At 43.0% G+C, this 20,913-nt stretch overlaps 1 protein-coding gene across 3 annotated transcripts in view; it reads right to left on the minus strand.

Annotated features, from left to right (window-relative positions):
- The window catches only part of LOC138407077 (golgin subfamily A member 6-like protein 25), a 122,094-nt gene that overhangs the window by 1,464 nt on the left and 99,717 nt on the right, over positions 1-20,913 (minus strand). For 2 of the 3 annotated variants that reach the window (XM_069521417.1, XM_069521418.1), the window contains one exon: positions 5-130. In XM_069521417.1, coding sequence (XP_069377518.1) covers positions 5-130 — 126 coding nt within the window. Of the gene's footprint in view, positions 1-4; positions 281-358; positions 523-20,913 lie in introns of those variants that run through there. The other variant, XM_069521421.1, reaches the window with a different exon arrangement.

Raw genomic sequence — 20,913 nt, forward strand, 5'->3', positions numbered from 1 at the left:
TCACCTTGTTGCTCTGTACAGCCAGTTCAGCCAGTTTGCCATTGTGGGCTTTAGAGTGAGCTGTCATTTTCTCCTTCTCCCTCATCAGAAGCTCATCGTTCTGTTTGAGCTTCTCTTCCAGAGCCTTCACCTTGTTGCTCTGTACAGCTAGTTCAGCCAGGACACCAATGTGGGCTTTAGAGCGAGCTGTCATTTTCTTCTGCTCCCTTATCAGAAGCTCATCATTCAGTTTGAGCTTCTCTTTCAGAGCCTTAATCTCAGACTGCATTGTTCCACATGTCTGAAAAATGGAAACATGGAATTCATTATTAAAAGACCTGAACCTGAACATACATTTCTAAAAAAAAATAATTCTTACCAGGATGTCCATTTTGGTAAAGGGGGATTTGTAGTTATGAGAGCAGTGTCTTCTTGATGAATTTTTACTGAACAAATCAGCGGTTGTCTCCGTAGGCAGGATTGTTGTCTTCACTAATGAGGACTGTGGTCTTCTCAGTTGACGGTCTGTTATTTTCACAAGCTAATAACTTGAAGCAAGGGAACTTGTTATTTATGTTTGGTAGTTCAGAGGACCAAAGAAATATCCTTTAATGTCTAGAGTTTTTGGTTCTTTGATTGGATTTGATAAGGATTTGCAGGCCAGCAATCCCTTTGATGGTTGCCCCCACATCAATCATCAAAGAAGATTTTTAAGAAGCAACCGTTTCCATGGCAATTTTCATAACTGCACAACATGGCGGCCCCTGGGGGTTTATCAGGTTGACTTCTATATGATGCACATCACTGCGGAGCATACACAAATCCTGAGCTAGGCGGCTACTATACACATGTTGCACTGATAGCTAAGTGATCCCTGTCTGAGACTGAGGTTAGTCTCTTGACCAAATGAAGAAAATCAATCAAGGATTTCAGATCCATTAGATAATGTGTGATATGCTTGAGGGAATTAATGAAATATTCTATGAAGTGTTAAATTAAGTATGTAGATATGCACATAAGCATCAACAAAATATAAGTCTATGTGTCAGTAGGTACATAGTGTGAAATCTTAACAGCACAAGCATTATAAAATAAATGTAGTAGGATGAAAATAAAATAATGAAAATGGAAAACACTGTAGAGCAGCTGTAGTCAACTACTTTACCATCACCGGGAAGTGGGTACATTTTTGCAAACTAATTGTTGCATTGTGTGTCACTGAGAGCATGGGGAATTGTGCATTTCTGCAGCATGTTTGGATTCGTGTTTGTAAAAAATGTGTGTGTGTGTGTGTCAGGGAAGTGTGGACCTTGATGCTGGCTGGTTTCTAAAACTGATGCGAAATAATTGAGAGGATGTATATTTACATGTTGATCTATGTGATTTTAGTGTGTGAGAGCTATTGATGCACAACACAGGCACTGACATTCTGTGATTAAGCATTGTATTGTTGTGTGTTGTTCATGTGTTCAATGTGATTTTACACTGCAAATAAAGGTTTCATATTTTAATTTCATTCATAGATTCATGGCTATTGAGCAGTGCTTTGTGAGTGTTGGTCGAATACTGTCAGTGGCATAAGATATTAATGAAAATGCATATTATTAATATTTGTATGTGTGTATATTAAATCAATACAATTGTCAATGCTTCTGCAGATGTGTTTGACTGTTTCCATTTAATTTAATTTACTATGTTCCACTTAATAATGGGCTAAAAGGATTGGTTTATGTAATATTTATGTCTTTGTTATGCACATTAGTCATCCAATCATTACTGATTTGATGATATAGAGCTTAATCTGAATGCAGACAATTATTTCTTCAATGCAAAATATATTTTAAAAATCTTGCCTCCATTTGTTTACATATGTGGTGTCTGAAATGCTATGTGTAGTCGTCCCCATAAAATAAATTTATCCTTAGGTGTGAGGTCCACAGGTCTTGAGGAATTTGGAGAAAGCCTGAACAAATGGTAGGGTGATAGGTCACAGCTCTAAGTGCAACACTAAATTTGGGCTAGTGTCGTCTCCCTTCCTGTCACTGTATAACCGTGAAGAGCTGGGGCTATTCCCTTCCTGACACCGGACAATCTGGAGGAAAGCCAGATGCATTTTCTTTAGAATTATGAAAACAACCCTCCTATATAAACGAGGAGTTGAAGTTGCCCCTCAGAAGAGATTCATATTGGCTCCGAATCTCTCTCCAGGCAGCAGAGAAGAGATTCATATTGGCTCCGAATCTCTCTCCAGGCAGCAGAGGAGAAGATTCACATTGGCCCCGAATCTCTCTCCAGGCAGGAGAGATGCACATTGACTCCGGATCTCTCCATATGCAGATTGCATTGCTTGTATAGATGCTGAACTTTTTTGTAATAAACATTTTATACAATTAAGACGGTGTCATCGGAGATTCCTTCATCATCTTCACATCATCGCAACCCCAATATACGACAAGACTTGGCATCACGAACTTCGGACGTGCTGTGTCCTGCGGCGTCGCCGACAACTTCAGCTGACCTACTCCCGCACCAAGCCGGCAAAAGAAAAGGGTGAGCATTTCTCACATTATTGGGCGCTGGTACGTTTGTTGCTGCTGTTGTGTGCTGCTGTTTGGTCACACCGTAAATGATTCATCTGTGTGGGCATGTCATGATGTGTTGCTGTTGAGTGGAGCTCCGTTCTAAATTTGACTTTGTTGCGTAGTGCACAACGCAACAGGGGGGAGTAGAATAGAGAATATAAGGAATATAAGGAATATGAGTAAAAGAAAATGTAAAGTACTGAAGATAGTACAGAGTTAAAGTAAAGGTGTAGAATAGTCTGATTAGTAACAATAAGGTGAGCTAAATAACATCATGCGAGATTAATGAAGAAAGGGCCCTCATCTTCTTAACGGTAAGACGTGTAGATTAGACGCTGCGTGAAAATAGACTTTAAGGAATAGTCGGATTTGGTTTAAAAAAAGTAAGTAATAATCCTGGGCCCAGGAGTAATTGGTAATGTGTAAAAAGATGTGAAAAGGGATAAGGTAAAAGAGTAAATAAGGAATAAAATGAAAGGATAAAGATAAAGGAATAAAGTGAAAGGATAAAGATAAAGGAATAAAGTAAAAGGATGAAATAAGAGTAAATGCTTGTAAAGCAAATAGGAATAAAGGTAAGAATTAAAAGAAAAAGCCGCGGATTTGACCAAGCCCTCAGGGAGGCGATTCTAAATCGGCCTAAATCCTAGAAAGTCACTAAGTGAATTTCAGGTCAGTTCAAGGAACTGGAGATGTAGAAATAAAATTCAATTGTAAGTTTTCAGCAATAGTTGACGAACAGATGCTTGAATTAACCTCTCATTGAATAACTACACCTCAAAAGGTAGCATAAATTTAGATTTAAAAGGATAAGGAAGGAGCGGCTAAAAGCATGCTATAGGAAAAGTATGAATGAGTCGACTTGAAACTTTAGGATTGGATGCTGTCTGTGTCTTTGGAATGATGCCAAAGTTCTCTGTGTGTGTGTGTAAAATCAGCTGCCGAAGTTCTCTGTGTGTGTGCGTAAGATCAGCTGTTGGAGCTCTGTGTGTGTATGTGTGTGAGATCAGTTGAGAGCGCTTGATCTGAGTGGTTTGTGTTGCTGTGTTGGTTTAAATTGAATAAATACATGTGGTTGAGTAATAAAGAGACTTACTATTTTATAATATAAGATATTTTGTTTTTAATCTGTTAAAGAACATTCATGAGCCCTATTGATGATAAAGGGACTTTATGATTTGATTAAATACATGAGCCTTTTTTGGGGACGTTTCAAATATTTTAATAAACCTAATGAGCCTCTGAAAAGGGGGACATAATGATTGGTTAAACATGAGCCCCAAAAAGGACGTTTATAACTATTAAGAGAAATAAAGAAATCAGTGAGGATGTTTTGTGTGCATAAGCATGGATAAAACAAGAGAGTATTGGGAAACACTGCTTGGGGATAATAAAATACTATTAAAATTTGAGATGCTATTAGGGTGAATAAAATTTTATATTGATGTCTGGTATGTGACTGTGCGCTGATGTTTGAAAAGTGGATGACTTCTGTCATAGATAAAACAGATCTAATGTGTTGGCAGATGTGCGTAAATTGTATTGAATTGTTATTTTGCTGTTATAAGGACTTAGTGGGATAAGATATTAAGTTTCTGTCTGTTTTTTCCCTTATCCACCTATGGTGTGTAAGGGAGAGGAGAGAAGAGAGACACAGACGATAAGCGGAAACGCTGACCAGTGTGTCCCAAGGAGTGATACTTGCTGTGTGCGCCTCCTGATTCCAATCTGATTAAGGCCAGTGCAGTTTTATCCACAAACTCTTTAACCTATATCTGCAGTTAAACATATGTATGTCCACTCATTTATAGTCATTATTATTGATAGATATTAGTTTTCTTTGACTTAAAGGCTTTTATAAAGATATTTCTCAATTAGGGGGGTGTTGGAGAAATACCTCAGTAAAGTGAGAAGATAAATTGAGCGAGTTGGGAGATCGTTAAAGTGTTACTTTTATAGCTCTGAGTTGGTTGTGATTGATGTTTGTGTGACACTTCTGGTGTTTGCTTGACCTTTTAAAACACTTAGTGGTAGAACATCTGGTTTTGTATGGTTTGTTTATGAACTCCTGCCACTTCTCCTACATCATGTGTTTCTCTTACACTAAATTGACTTAGATAAACATTTCAGTATTGCCTGGTATCCATTAAGCAACTTGAGACTCTGAGTTGTTTCCTTTTTAGCAGAAAACTACCATTGTCTATACTTGGACTAATCTGAGCTATCGGTTTTTGTACTTGTACATTTTTACTTTTAGTGCATTAGTACATCCATCTGTCTGCATATATATATATATGTCATCTCACATGCTGTAGTTTTTTAACAGAGATGCTTGGCAAAACTCTGACCAGTTGATGCATTTAATTAATTCATGGAGTATGATGATTTGATTTAAACTCAATGCTGAAAGTTGCAAAAGTGAATTTGTTGTCTGTGTATGGTTCATTCTGATTTGAGCTTCATTGGTAATTCAATTTTGTGATTGTTTGATGATTTAAGGTGAATGTGTGTGTGAGTTTGATGACAATTAGGTGGTTGTCTGGCTGTGAGTGGGAGCACATTTGCTGATAGTTTGTCCCTTGTGGGAAAGCTAGATTTTTTGAGCTTTAATTCTGATTGGCTTTTCTTTGTTTGCAAGACATTGAGAAAATTGTGTTTACAATTTGATAGATTGTTTGTGTGCTGAGTCAACATTTTATGTGGACTTATTGTGGTGATCTTGCTATTATATTAATAAGTGCTTGATTTCTTTAGAGTTGGCAAATTAATTTCATTTTCTCTAACTGATTGTTATAACTTAGTGGCTTATTAAAAATCAATTAATGAATTAAATTAGATTAAAAGAAACAAATAAAATAAAAAAGTGATCCAATTAGCTTTAAATTGTCCTAGTCTCAATAATTAGTTTAAAATACAATAAGGGGATATAAAGGCACCATTAAAATGTTTAAAAAGGACATTAAAACTTCAAAAGCAATCACTCCGGTTGATATAGTACAGAAAAACAACCCTTTAATTAAAGGCATAGGCATCGTAAAGTTATCAGAGAAATGGCATAAGCGTTGGCCTGATATTGACCAACCATGGCCAGTTCAGGGGACTTTTAACCCTGATGTAATTAAAACAATACAGGTTCTTGTGTCTACATATAAGGCAAACCAAAGGTTCAAAAAAAGTAAGAGGAAAACAACAAGTATGGAAGCTAAAGGTGGTTTGAGGATGAGAAAGATGGAAACTGAAAGTGATGATGATCAGAGTGACTCGGAGCAGTTGATAGGTGGATATGACCCTGAAGTCGGATGGATGCTGGCTAGAGCGGAAAAGAGAGGAGATAGAACATGGAGGACAAAGGACTTGGGAGATGCTAGCTCCAATGAGACTGAGAATGAAGACAGCGATGGAGATTGGGAAACCAGATGTGATGATTCTGTTTGTGTTTTGTTGTGGTGTCTCTCCCCCTCCCCTTTTCTGTTTTTCTCAGCGCAGGCTGTGTGTGTGGCAAGGGGGCGTGGCTGGTTCCTGGCTGCAGCGACGAGGCACACCTGATCTCTATCACCTCATCATCCCCTCAATAAAAGCCTGGTCCTGACTCCACTCCTGTGCCAGATTATTCCGTCCCGTCCGGTATCTTCATGTGCTATCGATGTCCTCGACTCCCGTGTTCGTTTTTCATGGATATCCACTAACCCTCGTATCTCCTTCCTTCTACCCAGTCTTTCCGTGCGCCTCGCTGCTCCTCCATTCATCCTCGTCTCACCCTGGATCTTCGAGCCAGCCTGCACCCTGCCACCCCAGCCTGCTCCTGTTTGTGTTCATATAAATAAACTCTGTTAAACCGCAAACCTCCTGTCCGCGTCTGCTTTGGGGTCCAACTCAAGAACTAAGCCTAACAGAATAATCTGGCCAAAAAAATGGACCCCGCGGATGCGGAAAAATTCAGACAGGCTCTCTCGTCCCAAGGAACTCGTGTTGGGCAGCACGAGAGAGCCCTGAACGAGGTAATGGAGACACTACAGAACCTTACCTCCAACGTGGCACTGATCGGTGGCCGCATGGAACAGCTCACTACTCACCTCTCCACGCTGACGACTCCGGCGCTCGCCCCCGCTCCCGCTCCAGTTCCAGCATCTCCACCAGCAGCTTCTCCGGTCGCTCTTCCCACACAGCCCCGGGAACCATTCATCCCCACACCCGCCAGGTTTGCAGGGCAGTTAGGCTCAGGTAGACAATTCCTCCATCAGTGCAGCCTCGTATTCGATCAGCAGCCGTTAACATACTCCACAGACAAGTCGCGGATTGCCTTCGTCATGAGTTTATTGTCGGAGAGAGCCGCGGCTTGGGCTGTTGCCATTTCCCACAGTAATTCGCCGATTTGTTTTTCTTTTTCCTCTTTTACCGAGGAATTCCTAAAAGTTTTTGATCACCCTCTGCGTAGTAAGGAGGCCAGTAGCCGGCTCCTTTCTCTTTGTCAGGGAGAGAAATCCGTGGCGGACCACTCGATCGACTTCCGCATTCTAGCGATCGATAGCGGTTGGGATGAGCGAGCGCTTCAAGGGGTTTTTCTCCGGGGATTAAGGGACGAGCTGAGGGATGAGTTGGCCGCTCGTGACGAGACGACCTCTCTAGATAATTTGATTTCATTAGCTACACGCCTAGATAATCGTCTCCGCGAGCGGCGCAGGGAGAGATCCGGTAGGGCGAGCCATACCCCTCCCGTGATGCGGACAATGAGCCCTCACCATCGGGGGCTTGCGCCCTCTCCGCCGCCGCCGTCCTCCTCCGGCGGGATTCCTCCGGGATCTACACCTGCTCTCCTCGACATCGAGGAACCAATGCACCTGGGGAGGATGAAACTCACACCTACGGAGCGTCAACGTCGCCATCTCCGTGGACTCTGCCTTTACTGTGGCCTGGACGGTCATCGGATTACGCTCTGCCCATCTCGGCCAAAAGGGGGGGCTCACCAGCCACAAGAGGAGCACTGGTGAGCCATTCTGCTGTTGTTTCGTCTCCTCCTCGCCTGACTCTGCAAGGTACTGTGTCTTTGGATCAGACCTCCCTTCCGTTGTCTATTTTAGTTGATTCTGGGGCAGATGACAATTTCATTGACTCCGAACTGGTTACCCAGTCAAAGATTCCCTCTCAGCTCCTGCCGCAGCCTAAGAGGGTGTTCGCCCTGGATGGTAGACTCCTAGCAAAGGTTACTCATCGCACTATCCCCATTTCTCTTCGGCTCTCTGGAAATCATCATGAAGCTATATCTTTTTATGTTATCCCATCTCCGGTTTCCCCAGTAGTTTTAGGTCTCCCTTGGTTAAAACTTCACAATCCTCACATTGACTGGTCCTCCTCCTCCATCACTAATTGGAGTTTGTTTTGTCATTCCCACTGCCTACACTCCGCTGTTCCTTCCACTTTGACTACCGCACCTTCTCCACCCACGCCGGTGGATCTCAGTTTTGTTCCGGCAGAATATCATCACCTCCAGGAAGTATTCAGTAAAGAGTTAGCAGTAGCTCTTCCTCCCCATAGACCTTATGACTGCAGTATTGATCTGCTACCTGGCGCCCCCTTTCCTTCCAGTAAAATGTATAATTTATCTAGACCGGAGAGAGAGGCCATGGAGACCTATATCACAGACTCATTGGCTACAGGACTTATTCGTCCTTCTTCTTCACCATTGGGGGCAGGGTTTTTTTTTGTGGAGAAGAAGGACAAATCACTTCGCCCGTGCATTGATTTTAGGGGCCTCAATGATATCACGGTTAAGAACAAGTATCCTCTCCCACTCATTGACTCAGCCTTCGGTCCCCTGCACAAGGCTACTATATTCTCCAAGTTGGACCTTCGCAACGCTTACCACTTAGTGAGAATTAGAGAGGGGGACGAGTGGAAGACGGGGTTTAACACTCCCCTGGGACACTTTGAGTATATGGTCATGCCTTTCGGCCTCACTAATGCCCCTGCTGTTTTTCAGACTCTCATAAATGATGTGTTGAGAGATATGCTTAACAGTTTTGTGTTTGTTTACCTTGATGACATTCTGATTTTCTCACGTACTACCCAGGAGCATATTCAACATGTGAACATTGTACTGAAAAGACTCCTGGAAAACAGACTATATGTCAAAGCAGAGAAATGTATTTTTCATGTATCCTCTGTGAGCTTTTTGGGTTTTATTGTGGAGAAAGGGCAAATCAAGACCGACCCTGCCAAGGTTAAGGCAGTGGCCGAATGGCCCACTCCTACATCAAGAAAGCAACTACAGAGATTTCTCGGGTTTGCCAATTTTTACCGTAGGTTTATCCGAGACTACAGCAGAGTTGCTACACCCCTCACCAAGCTCACATCAGTGAAGGTTCCTTTTGTGTGGTCACAGGCAGCCGAGGTGGCGTTCTCCAGACTCAAAACATTATTTTCCTCTGCTCCTGTATTAATTCACCCGGATCCTGCCCTGCAGTTTATTGTTGAGGTGGATGCTTCCGACTCCGGGGTGGGGGCCGTGCTCTCTCAGCGCACTACCTCGGACCTGAAGCAGCACCCTTGTGCCTTTTTCTCCCGCCAGCTTTCCCCAGCGGAAAAAAACTATGATGTGGGGAACCGGGAGCTGTTGGCGGTCGTCCTGGCCCTGCAGGAATGGAGGCACTGGCTTGAGGGTTCTACTCACCCGTTTATTGTTTGGTCCGACCACAAGAACCTGTCATACCTGCGCACTGCCCGCAGGCTCAACTCGCGCCAGGCTCGGTGGGCGTTGTTCCTCGGGCGGTTCGACTTCACCCTTACCTACCGTCCGGGGTCGAGGAACATAAAGCCCGATGCACTGTCACGTCAGTTTGCCCCTCCGGTGGAGGACACGTCTGGGAGCACCATACTGCCATCTTCCTGTGTGGTGGGAGCAGCAGGATGGGAGATTGAAGGTGTGGTCCAGGGGGCCCAGAGGGATCAGCCTGTCCCAGAAGGATGTCCACCAAACAGGTTGTTTGTTCCCCCGTCTGTCAGATCTCCAGTCCTTCAGTGGGGACATTCGTCCCGGATCTCCTGTCATCCTGGATGTCGCCGTACCCTGAACCTGCTGCAGCAACGCTTCTGGTGGCCCTCCATGGCGGCAGATACCAAGGCGTTTGTCGCCGCCTGTTCTGTCTGCGCCCGGAGCAAGGCGTCTCATCAGGCTCCTGCGGGATTGCTGCGCCCCCTGCCCATCCCTCACCGCCCTTGGTCGCATATAGCGGTGGACTTTATCACAGGTCTACCCCCCTCTGGAGGGAACACTGTTATCCTGACCGTGGTGGACCGCTTTTCCAAATCAGCTCATTTTATTCCGCTCTCGAAGCTTCCATCCGCCCTCGAGACCGCCAACCTACTGGTCACCCATGTGTTCCGGATACATGGCATCCCCGTGGACATCGTGTCGGACAGGGGGCCACAGTTCTCAGCCAGGACCTGGAAGGCGTTTTGCCAGGCGTTGGGGGCGTCGGCCAGCCTATCGTCTGGATACCATCCACAGACCAACGGCCAGACAGAACGGGCCAATCAGGATCTGGGGGCGGCCCTGCGCTGCGTGGCAGCACGACACCCGGCTTCCTGGGCCACCCACCTTCCCTGGGTCGAGTATGCCCACAACTCCCTGGTCTGCTCTGCCACAGGGATGTCTCCTTTCATGGCCGCCAATGGCTTCCAGCCTCCACTCTTCCCAGCCCAGGAGACTGACGTGGCAGTTCCATCCGTCCAGGCGCACCTCCGACGTGCTCGTCGGGTCTGGCGCGAGGCTCGGGCAGCACTCATCCGCACCACCGCCCGCAATCAGCGATTGGCCGATCGACGTCGCACCCCTGCTCCTGTGTACCTGCCAGGTCAAAGGGTCTGGTTGTCTTCACGGGATCTACCCCTCCAGACGGAGTCCCGGAAGTTGACCCCCAGGTACATTGGACCGTATGAGGTCGATCGGGTCATTAACCCATGTGTGGTGAGACTCAAGCTTCCCCCTTCATTAAGGATCCACCCTGCTTTCCACGTCTCTCTCCTCAAGCCAGTGTCCTCTAGCCCTCTAAGCCCTCCGGCCGAGCCCCCTCCGCCCACCCTGTTCATAGATAACCATCCGGCTTACACAGTAAGGGAAATCTTGGATGTACGTCGGCGAGGGCGGGGCTACCAATATCTGGTGGATTGGGTGGGGTATGGGCCAGAGGAACGTCAATGGGTTTCCCGTTCTTTTATTCTTGACCCCACTATCCTCACTGACTTTTACACTCGTTTCCCGGACAAGCCAGGTAGACCGCCAAGAGGCGGTTCTTGAGGGGGGGGTACTGTGATGATTCTGTTTGTGTTTTGTTGTGGTGTCTCTCCCCCTCCCCTTTTCTGTTTTTCTCAGCGCAGGCTGTGTGTGTGGCAAGGGGGCGTGGCTGGTTCCTGGCTGCAGCGACGAGGCACACCTGATCTCTATCACCTCATCATCCCCTCAATAAAAGCCTGGTCCTGACTCCACTCCTGTGCCAGATTATTCCCTCCCGTCCGGTATCTTCATGTGCTATCGATGTCCTCGACTCCCGTGTTCGTTTTTCATGGATATCCACTAACCCTCGTATCTCCTTCCTTCTACCCAGTCTTTCCGTGCGCCTCGCTGCTCCTCCATTCATCCTCGTCTCACCCTGGATCTTCGAGCCAGCCTGCACCCTGCCACCCCAGCCTGCTCCTGTTTGTGTTCGTATAAATAAACTCTGTTAAACCGCAAACCTCCTGTCCGCGTCTGCTTTGGGGTCCAACTCAAGAACTAAGCCTAACACCAGAGGTGCTTTATCTTCAAGAGGGTTTTCTCCAGGGACATCCAGCACCAGAATAGAAGACCACAGAAGGGTTCTGGATGAAGTTGAAAGAAGCATAGACCAATGCCTTTCAAAGTTGGATAAATCCACCAGACCAGGAAGCAGAGAAACATTGGAGAACCAATTGGAGGAGCTGCAGATACTGAAGAAAAACTTGCAGAAAAAAGAACCCCAAAAGAAATATTCACTGCGCTCAAGGAAAGGGAAGGTACCTGAAAAGATAATTCGAGGACAGAGTTTAGAGTACAAGCCTTGGCAGAGTACAGATATGTCTGCTATACTTGAGAAGTTGCCTATACTTCAAGATGGAGCACATCCTTGGATTTCGAAGCTGGAAGAGATTATGGTGGGAACGCAACCCGCTGTAGGAGACATTAAGAGACTCTTGGCTAATCTCCTTGGGGTCCCAGCTATGGAAGAGATTCTACAGAAAGCAGGACTGACTCGACATGTGGGAACTGCTGTGAATGATCCAGAATTGTTTGCTGCAAGGAGAGGTCAAGTGTGGAGAGCATTGAAAGACACATTTCCAACAAATGTACATCCGGACAATATTCTAATTGAGCCATTGGGACAGGAAGAGAACCCGAGGGCCTATGTGTCAAGAGCCCATCAAGTGTGGAGAAATGTTACAGGAAACGATCCAGACTTAAATCAGATGGAGCAGTCAATTTTGCGAACCAAGCTACAGAAGGGGCTGCCGATACCAGTGAGGAGCAAACTAGCAGAGGTGGTTGGACTTGGAAGCATGGCAAAGGGTGTGTATGCAGATCACATAGCCCATCAAGTGGAGCTATATAGGAAAAAGGAACATGATCAGAAGGAACAGGACCAAGAGACTCTCAGAAAACTTAATCAAATCAAACTGGTAGGGAGTGAAACAGCTGATTCCTCTTACAGAACCAATTGAGCTCTGCTACAAAAATTTGAAAACTACAATACCCATACTGGTATCAGAACATACACCAATTGCACTTTTGGGAAGAGATGCTCTATGTAGACTGAACTGTGTAATAAACTGTACACTGGAAGGTTGTTTGGTGGAAGTACCAGATGATGCAATTCACCAATTACCGATGACAACGGAGACTGATGGCTCTTCAGTCTTTTGGATTGGAAATCTCGGTCCAGATTTTTTGGAACCAGCTAAATTGTGGAAGAAGTTTATCATATCAAACATGCCTGATGCGAAGCCTCCAGAGTATCCATTACACTGTACGCTTAAGTATTTCAAGGATGATACCAAATCAAACTCAGAAGAATGGTTTAGTCGACAACCAAAGCAAGTTCAACTCAGCTCGAGCTGTATAATCTTGGGACCACAAGGAGCAGCTATGAAGATAAATAAAGATGACTATTTGGACAAAGAGTTTGCTATCAAGAAGAGTGCACCACATGTCACCTTGTTGGTGTCTGATAACTATGAGTAGAAGCATATAGGAGGAATGATGACAGAAGCAGAGGAAGTTGTTTTTCGACCGGTGAAAGAGAACCTTGCCATCTGGAAAAGTGAAGATCAACGATTCATTAAGATTATGATCTCTGCTCAAGGACAGGGACAGCCACAAATAGTGCGGATGACACATGAGTCAATCTACAGTGTTAATGAGAGCTTAGACACTATGAGAGAGGAGATGCTGCAACAAGTTCCAGAATGCTTATGGTCACGACATAGTACTGATATAACCGACGAAAGTTGAACTCCGACCAGGAGTCAGACCTCCTTGGAAGAACCAGTATCCACTAAAAGAAGAGGCAATCCAAGGGATTGAACCACAAATTGAAGGACTTCTGAAAGCAGATGTTCTTAAGATAACACAGAATCCTCAAAGTAACACGCCTTTGTTACCTGTGAAGAAGCCAGATGATTCTTATCGCCTGGTACATGATTTGAGAGCAGTAAATTAAGTAGTAGCTGATTCTCCAGCAGAAGTTCCGGATCCGCATACTTTGCTAACTCAAATTCCTCCGGATTCAACACATTTCACAGTATTAGATCTATGTGGTGCCTTTTTCAGTGTTCCACTTAGTTTAGAAAGCCAGGGTCTATTTGGGTTCACATACAAAGGACAATTTTATGAGTATAAGAGATTGCCACAAGGGTTCAAACATAGTCCACATATTTTCAATAAAGTATTGAAAGATGATTTGGCAGGGATAAATCAGGAACTAAAAAGCACTGTTGTTCAATATGTGGATGATATTATCATCTGTTCACCAGATAAAGAGACATGTCATAAGGATTTGATTAAACTACTACAGAATCTGAAATAAAGAGCTTTGGCTAGATCGAGGTGCAACCCGAGATTCTACTGGACTTTGGAGAAATCATGTGGGGCTGATAGTAGCACCTCCAGACCTGTTAGGTCTGATGATTCAGGAAGCTCATGGGTTAGCTCATGTTGCAAGGGGGGAAGTTAGGAAAAAAATCACAAAGGAGTATGGTTTTTGGGCACCATACTTGCTTGAACAAATTGACTTTGTTATAGGCAGATGTACCATCTGTCTGAAAAATAATATTCGGAGGGGTGTACCAGTATCTCCTGGTTACATTCCAACTCCGAGAGCACCAATGCGTGAGTTAGTAGTGGATTATGTTGACATGATAAAACCAGTTGAAGGAAAAAGATACATGCTGGTTGTTGTGGACAGATTTTCACGATGGCCTGAAGCTTGTCCAACCAAGCGGAAGGATGCTCAGTCTGTAGCTAAATTTTTGTATAGAGAAGTCATAAGTAGATGGGGACTTTCAGACCGAATTTCTTCAGATAATGGCAAAGGGTTCGTGGATAAAACGATAAAACTAATACTGCAAAAACTAGGAATTAAACAATGTCTCGGTGCAGTCTATCATCCGCCCTGTGTTTTTGGTATTTTTTATATATATAGAATGTTATTATAAAAGGGGGGAAATGGAAAGTGTGACTCATAATTGGGAATAATATGATGTCATGAATTATACATTTCTATGCATTTGATTGTTTCTGCAAAAGATACTGTTTGGTGTTTTCTTTTCTTTCCTCCTAGAACAATATTGGGGGATATGCTGAAGGGATTAAGACACTCAAACATGGACAATAAGAATGGACTGAAGGACTCTGAGCAAGGACACTGTGATAACATGTCTAGAAGTCACCACACCATCGACACTACACTGAGAGTCGACGCTGCGAAGGAGCTGCAGTGTGATATATTCTTGTCTTTTCTTATATATTTTTTTGATTATATTGTTTTAATCTTTGATAATGCTTATTCAACTTTCATAACATTTTCTTTTACAATAATTTTTGAAGAATGATGTTGTTACTGGGTGAATATATTGGGACCTCAGATTTTTTTATTGTTTTGATGTCTAGGGATATTGGGGCTAGGCAAGGACAGGTCCATTGGAAGGTGCGATGGGTCGACCAGCCTGAATTTGGACATTTTTGACTTTATTTTTCTGAGGTTTCCATATATATTTTTTAAGTAATATTCATATACAGATTATTAAATTCTTCATTTTTTTTGATTGGTCTGGAGTACTACGGGCAGAGGGGCTGTGAGAGAATTTTCCTGTCTAGATTGATTGAGGGATGTTTCAGGAAAGATAGCTACCTGACAGGTTTTTCACTCTCGCACTCCATAAAGTTACTTAATGTTGCTAAATCACAAATTCAAACATATATGTTATTATTTTTGTTTTTCAAGACTCTGCGTAGTCTCGAAGGGGGGAAATATGTGGTGTCTGAAATGCCATGTGTAGTCCTCCCCATAAAAGAAATGTATCTGTAGGTTTGATGTTCAAAGGTCCTGAGGAAAAGAAAGCCTGAACAAATGGTAGGGTGTTAGGTCACAGTTCGAAGGGGAACACTAAATTTGAGCTAGTGTCGTCTCCCTTCCTGTCACTGTTTAACCGTGAAGAGCTGGATAAGAAACCAGATGTGTTTTCTTTAGGTTTACGCAAACAATCCTCCTATATAAACGAGGAGATGAAGTTGCCTCGACAGAAGATTCACATTGGCCCCGAATCTCTCTCCAGGCAGATTGCTTTGCTTGTATTGATGCTGAACTTTTTGTATTAAACCTTTATATACAATCAAGACGGTGTCATCGGAGATTCCTTCATCATCTTCACATCATCGCAACCCCAACATACGACATAGAGAACAGTTTGGCTATATAGCTCCAAACACCAGCGCTGGATAGGTGAGCGCAAATAACTCTCAAATGCTGGGTCTCATTTTCTGTACAGTTCCACCTGCTCATGTACCACCAAGACCTGATGTGGCTTAATTGATGTGAGGCTGTGGCACACGGCACCATCGGACAACCACTGTCATGTACTCCATCATCTTAAAGCTTGTTGAGCAGACAGAGATCTGTTTCTGAGGAGAAACCAAGCACAGAATGATGCTTTTATGCTTTTATGCACTGATGAGGACCTTAAAATGTCCGTACAGATCTGAATCATCCCACTTCATAAATTTATCCAAACACCCCTTGTTTGTCTCACCAAGGTTTCTCTTTTTTTTTTTTAAACGAAAGATGGCTGGATAAATTACAAAATATCTGGTTGGATATACAGCATGTGATTGGATGAATGAGAAACCTGACCGGAGCAACGATGTCCGGTCGAATAAACGAGAGGTGGTCGGATAAATGAAAAAACATCTGGTTGGATATTGTGGTGGCAATTTCTGTGTCTCTTAAGCCACCATCATAAACCTTAAGGTTACCCTTTTTAGATTAACAATTTGGTCAACCATTGTCCGCTCATGCAATTAAATGTAATTTCCATTACAGGTTAAAACAAATAGGAGAATGTAACAAACTTCAGGAGCTTGAAGTACCATTGTAATCTTTTTTTTTTTATTTTAACTGAATTTTGGAGAAGAAGATTGTCCTCAACTAGATGCATTGGATAATCCATAGTAGAAAACAGGAGAGCTGACAGAGAGCTTTTTCTTGCAGCATTCAATTCCATTGCCATCTTCTCCTGAGCCCCCTGTGCCTCGACAGCAACGGCAGCTGCCATCTCTTCCAGAGCCTCCTGTGTCTGGACAGCAGCGACAGTGTCAGCTGCCATCTCTTCCAGAGCCTCCTGTGTCTGGACAGCAGCGACAATGTCAGCTGCCATCTCTTCCAGAGCCTCCTGTGTCTGGACAGGGAGAAGGAACTCTGTCTCCTGAAGCCCCGGAAATCACCTTTCCTTTGCTACATGAACACAATCAGACACATTAGAAGACAGATACAAACGGAGGCTCAGAGGTAGGTGTGTGTGTGTGTGTGTGTGTGTGTTTGCATTAATGTGTGTGATACTTACAATAATCCAACAGGAGCCAGCCTCACCTCCAGGTGTTTGGTCAGCTTCACTGCTGGCACATTGTTGAACTGGAGACAAGAACAGACACAAAATAAGAGATAAGACAACCTGCATCCTCTGTGTCATCTGTCCCCTTGGTGTCAGAGAGTTAAAACCACAACCTGTTAGTTATAATAGTTTTCATCCAGGATTGTATCAGTGCCTCATCCATAAGCAAGTCATACACTATACTGAGCCTTTATAATCAGTATCAAAGTCCCCGTCTCTTCTCTGCCCACTTAAATACTTCTTATTCATCCAGTAATGAAATGTAACAGAATACTTTATCTTAACAAAAGTAAAAGTAAAGTCACATTATTAAAACCTACTCTACTATAAGAAAAATAGGTCATTAAAATATTTGCATAAATACATTTGGTCAGAAGTATAAATGCATGTATATCTGCATGTATATCTGTATGTATGTATATGTATGTATGTATATATATATATATATATATATAGTATTTTTATAAATGCGATTTTAATTTTATTTTGGTAAATCATTTGTTTTATTATATTTCTAATATCTATTTGGTATGTATCATAATGCATATCAACAATGAACTGGTGTCTTTCTTGTTTTGCACAAGTTAAATCTGGATATATAGATGTGTCATGATGTCAAGAATTATAGTTAGAGAACAGTTTTAGAAGTGTGGTCATAGACACAGCTGGATGAGGTTTGTGTGACACAGAGTCTCAAACCTACAAAGCAAAGACACATACTCTCTGTTCAACGTTGGGCTCAACGACTGCACAGTCAGGAGTTTCGAGCTCAGCAACAGCGTTTAGTGTCTGTTCCGTCTTCGAAAGCTTGACATACGGCATGTCATCATCCTGCTAGCTCTCACATTTTCTCTTTCTGTGGAAAAACAGAAAAAACACAGAAAGCATGAATTACCAATGTTTAAAACTGTGAGGAAAGAAAAGAACATGAAAGCATCTCAATCAAAGAAATATAAATTCATGACAGACAAGGTGACTTTGAACTAGTCAGGCAGACTTACTGTGAGTGGCGGTTGTTCACGGGAAAAGGAAGTCTGTCTCCTGGAGCCCCGTAAACCCCCTTTCCTTTGCTACATAAACACAATCAGACACATAAGAAGACAAATAGAAACAGTAGCTCAGAGGTGTGTTTGTGTGTGTTTGCATTAATGTGTGCGATACTTACAATAATCCAACAGGAGCCAGCCTCACCTCCAGGTGTTTGGTCAGCTTCCCTGATGGCACATTGTTGAACTGGAGACAAGAACAGACACAAAATAAGAGATAAGACAACCTGCATCCTCTGTGTCATCTGTCCCCTTGGTGTCAGAGAGTTAAAACCACCACCACACACATTTATACCTAACCCAGCCTTGTATAATCTCTGTCCTGATCTTAATATTGTCCTCCTGAACATGATGAACCAAAGATGAATAATATCTGTAACCTGTAGTTGCTCTGTGGTGTTTCCCAGAACTCTAAAGCACAGCACTATCACTGACACCACTGATTCTTTAATCAACCACAGAAGAAATCAATCATGCACAGTTTTTACAATTTAATGAAAGAAGAATTTCTTTGTGCCAAACAGGAGGTTTCTACCAATGTAAACGTTTCTATACTCGGTCAGGTTCACTACTCTGAGTACTCATGAATTACCCCATCCTCCATTAATAAGTATCTTTCTTGATACAGGTATTGATAAAGTTCCTCTGAATCGCTCTCTAACCTATAGTTAGTACCTTACCTGTGTCTGGATGTGAGGCCCTGCCTGGCTGAACACGGGGCCTGACTGCAGGACACTTGCTGGTAGTTTATGGCAGCAGCCAGTTCACCATTGGGTTTCAGGAGGATGCTGCTCCAAGCTGAGAGGTGATGCTATTGGGGGGGGGGGGGGTCCTCATCAGAACCAATCCAGTTGAACAAGTCATGCCATTCCTGAGCAGGGACATCTTGAGGAAGTGGATGGTTATTTGTGCCCTCTGACAATTTGTTGACCACTGCCCAGACCATGTCCAACAACTCTTTGTCGTCCATCTCCTCCAAAGTAAGGTCACTTTCTGCCCTCAGGTCCATACAATTCTGGTGTGTAGCCGTCCATTTCATTGTTGTTCTTCTGTGACATTGATGAAAAACTGGGTTTGAGACACTGCAACAAGCTTACATGCTGATAAATACAAATGAATGATCCAATATTATCATGTATTATGAAATAAAACTAAACAAGTGTAACCCTTCTGAGAGGAAAAGAGAATAGTACTGAAAAATAGTAACTAGGTTCAATAACCAGTGAAATCAGAAGTTCTAAGATCGACTATGGAGCCCAGGATTGATCAAACGATGACGCAGGAGTATACGCTTCCCTATTTATTACAGGATGGGAAGGATGAATAAAAACATCAATCACACAAATTATCACAACTCTTACCCGGGTAAGTATAGAAAATAAAAAATAAAATAAAGTTTTGCAGCTGCATTTTTTCTAAAGTTCAGTTCACCTGTTTTCAGTCACTGTTCAGTCAACACCGTGAAGGTGGAAAATCAGTCCCACCGCACTGTTGCGTGGATGGTGTGTGTGTGTGTGTATGTAAAGTGTAAAAGGATTCAGGTTCCACGGCGTAGTATCTCTAAGTATCCTCCAGGGTCTGGCTCGCCATCAAACTTTGACTGGCTCCAACATCCAGGTAGGTCAAAAATGGGTCCATCAAAAAACCTGACCTACGATAAGTTGGATCAGAGCATTCATCTTAATTTTCTCAAATCTCAAAAAATTAATTATAGTACATTAATCATGTTAAATCTACATAAACTCTTTATCAATAGAGAATAGGCCTGGTCCGATAATCAATAAATCAATTAATCGCACGATAAATTAAAATGAACTCGATAATTTTTCCGGCCTCGATTTATTGCCATGTGCATGCGCGATTTTTTTCTTACTCCCGCGTTTAGATAATACAGAGGTTTGAAATTGTGAATAATTATCACTTGATTGACACGTGACTTCACTGTTAGCTCGTCACTCTGGCTGTTAGCCTGTGGTCTGCTCGGCTTCACCTGAGCTAACAGGCTAATCCCTGTCACCGAACGCGACCGGGTCTGGGGAGGAGTTTTCACTTACATGTGAATATTATCGTTTGTTGTTCGGCTGATTGTCCTGACGGAGAAGTGTCTGTGGTGTGTAAAGTTCTGCCTTTTATTTACGTGTCAGTAGTGATGAGCAGGTATCATTGTCTCTGTACCTGGCTGGTTAGCTTAGCTCCGCTAACCTCCAGGCAACATACCAGCAGTAATGGCAATGCTAACGGGAGCGGCATGACATGAAGCGGTTCACACAGTGGAGAGAGGAGCGTTAGAGTTTATGGTGATAAATCTTTTAAACTGAAGGCGACTGTGTGTTTAGTGAATGAGCTCCACCAAGTTAGATATTTAACGTTATGTAAAGTTGTTCAGCTCCCCAACCTATTTGGCTTGACTACGTTACTGTGGGTAACTTCAGTAATAATGTTTTATTAGATTATTGGTTCAGAAATAACATTAGTGCAGCTGCTGCAGTATGAAACTTGTTGAGCTGGACTTTATTTATGAATGAACAGTTTACCTACCAGGTATAGACCTGTTTTCATAACTTACTAACAATTAAAGCAAATGATTGCACATGATGCATTACATTATAAATGCAATACTTTTAATGTGAAAGAACTCCATACTGCACATTCATTGTAGTACACTGTTTAATCCCAAACCATATTCAAATACATAGTTGAATATCCACAGAATATAAGGACATAGACTTTGTTTGAAAGTAACACTTATCTCGGCAATAATGCCATACTTTATGTTTCCTGTCATTTTATTAGGGACGGACGAACCTGAGGGACACAGCTGTGCTGACCGCGTTCTGTCTCTTATGACAAAAAAGAAAAGACTTTTTATCTAAAGTTTATCAAATCAGAAAGTAAAAGATGAACATTGTTGTGATAACAGTGTTCATTTTACCAACCATAATGGATATAGAAATTGACTCAATATTAACATGTTGACCAGCCTGAAGCTGCCGATCTCCACCTTGTTGCTGCTGCCACAGTGGATTCAGAGGACATCAGGTGTTGCAGTGCTTCATGTAATGAAATGAAAAAAGTCACAGTAAAGGATGTTTTATGCTGAAATCATTGTCATATCTGTAGATATTAAGGAACAG

Source organism: Paralichthys olivaceus, chromosome 24 (genome assembly GCF_024713975.1).
Source record: "Paralichthys olivaceus isolate ysfri-2021 chromosome 24, ASM2471397v2, whole genome shotgun sequence".
Taxonomy (NCBI): Eukaryota; Metazoa; Chordata; class Actinopteri; order Pleuronectiformes; family Paralichthyidae; genus Paralichthys; species Paralichthys olivaceus.